The sequence below is a fragment of the Eimeria tenella genome, genomic scaffold (assembly GCF_000499545.2).
Source record: "Eimeria tenella Houghton genomic scaffold, Eth_scaff492, whole genome shotgun sequence".
Taxonomy (NCBI): domain Eukaryota; phylum Apicomplexa; class Conoidasida; order Eucoccidiorida; family Eimeriidae; genus Eimeria; species Eimeria tenella.
The window spans coordinates 1-2,021 of record NW_013543394.1 but is presented as its reverse complement, the minus strand read 5'-3'; the positions used below and the strand labels follow the sequence as shown (position 1 = coordinate 2,021).

At 59.8% G+C, this 2,021-nt stretch overlaps 1 protein-coding gene across 1 annotated transcript in view; it reads right to left on the bottom strand.

Moving 5' to 3' along the window:
• Nucleotides 1-1,759, bottom strand: part of ETH_00001275 (NADPH-cytochrome p450 reductase, putative) — a gene marked incomplete at both ends in the record, with an annotated part of 3,365 nt that extends 1,606 nt beyond the window's left edge. Inside the window, 5 exons of the mRNA XM_013377254.1 lie at nt 2-112; nt 285-585; nt 795-917; nt 1,171-1,281; nt 1,535-1,759. Of these exons, the coding sequence (XP_013232708.1) occupies nt 2-112; nt 285-585; nt 795-917; nt 1,171-1,281; nt 1,535-1,759 (871 nt within the window). The remainder of the gene's footprint in view (nt 1; nt 113-284; nt 586-794; nt 918-1,170; nt 1,282-1,534) is intronic.
• Nucleotides 1,760-2,021: the final 262 nt, after the last annotated feature.

Sequence of the window (2,021 nt, the reverse complement as noted above, 5' to 3'; positions counted from 1 at the left end):
CCCTCGGGAGGGGGGCCCCCCTGGGGGGCCCTCAAGTTTAATAAGTAAGAAGAACAAACCCCATGATGTGTTCCTGAAGGAATAGCTGCAGCAGCAGCAAAGGGGCGGATTCCTAAGCAGACGCAGGAAAGCAGCAGCAGCAGCAGCAGCAGAAGCAGCAACGGCGGTTTAGGCAGGTGGAGTTGGCACAGTTTGGTAATGGAGGTGCTGCTCAGCCTCTAGCTGCTGCTGCTGCTGCTTTGCTGCTGCTGTGGCTTTGCTACTGCTGCTGCGGAGAGGCTCACCGTGCTGCTGCAGCAGCAGCAGCAACTGCTGCGGATCCCTTCTCGGCGAGCTGTGCCGGTTCAGGCAGATGCACGCGGTGCGCGTAACTTGCTGCTGCTGCTGCTGCTGCTGCTGCTGCTGCGGCTGCTGCAGGTGGGAAGAGGCCAGAGTGTATGCGCGGGGCATGCGGCCCCGCGACAGCAGCAGCAGCAGCAGCCCCAAGTTTGCTGCTGCTAGATTAAGGGACGGCAGCAGCACAGCCAGCAGCCCTCGGAGACACCAGCCCTGCCCCCTCACTGCAGCAGCAAAAGTGTCTCCTTGCTGCAGCAGCAAACGACCCCTAAACCCTAAGCCCTAAACCCTAAACCCTAAGCCCACCCCAGCGGGGCCATCTGCTGCTGCTGCTGCTGCTGCAGCAAAACTGCGAAGCAAACGTCCAACTCCTGAAGCGCCGGAATTTGAACCCTAAACCCCAAACCCTAGACCCTAACCCCTAAACCCTAAACCCTAAACCCTAAACCATCGGTTACCGTGGGGTCGGTGGTGAGCCTCAGCCACTGCCTCCGCTGCTGCTGCTCCTCGGCGAAGCAGCCAAAGACAGAAAGCTCCGCCCGGCTAGGAAGCTCGAAGCTGCAGTAAAGAGCAAGGGCATCCTGCAGCAGCAGCAGCAGCAGCAGCAGCAGCGTTGTTGCAGCAGCCACAGTTGCAGCGGCCCAACCCAGCGCCGGCAAGCTCGTGCGCACTATGAACAGCAACGGCAGCAGCAGCAGCAACACGTTGTAGTGGCAGCAGCAGGGCATCTCAAAAGAACAAATGCTGCAGAAGTAGCAGCAGCAGCAGCATCAGCAACTGCTGCTAATGCAGCAGCAGCAACAGCAGCAGCAGCAGCAGCAGCAGCAGCAGCACCTCGACAGTGCAGGGGGTTGGAAAAGGGACAGTCTCCTCCAAAAAGTGAATTTCGTCTTTAAGGTCTATTCCCCGCTTCTTAAACCCAAGGAAGTCAAACCACCACAAAACCTGCAGCAGCAGCAGCAGCAGCAGCAGCAGCAGCAGCAGCAGCAGCAGCAGCGGCAGCAGCAGCAGCAGCAGTAGAAATCAGCAGCAACGGGGGCTAGCAGCTAGCAGCTAGACACAGCCACTGCCTTTTAAGCCTTTCATCGTTTTACCCCAGGGCCTCCCCGTATACTCTGCCCAGCTGCCCTACCTACTGCAGCAGAAGCAGCAGCAACAGCAGCAGCAGCAGCAGCAGCAACAGCAGCAGGGGGCGCACCTCCTCGTTGCTGTTGCGCGGCAGCACGTAGAGTGTGTCCGCTGTGTGGCACCGCAGCCCTGGAGCAGCAGAGACATCAAACTCCAGCTCCCTGCAATCAGAGTCTGCTGCTGCAGCAGCAGCAGCAGCAGGGTGCTTTGCTGCTGCTGCTGTTGCTGCTGCTGTCGCTGCATCTTCGTCTTGCTGCAGCAGGTCAGTGCTGCGCAGCAGCGGCAGAGGCTCCATAGCAAAGGCAAATCGGGCGGAGGTGGAAGACGGCCGCTGCTGCGTTTGCTGCTGCTGCTGCAGCGCCTCATTGCCCTGCTGCAGCTGCTGCTGCTGCGGCGGCCGCGGCACCCCGTCTCCTTTTGCTGCTGCTCCTTCTTCCTTTATTTTTACTCCATTTCGAAAGACTGCCACAGTTGGGGCTTTGTCTGCATGCACTCACAAGGCACTCGCGCGGCCTGCTGCAACAGAGGAGGCTCAAGCAGCAGCAGCAGCAGCAGCA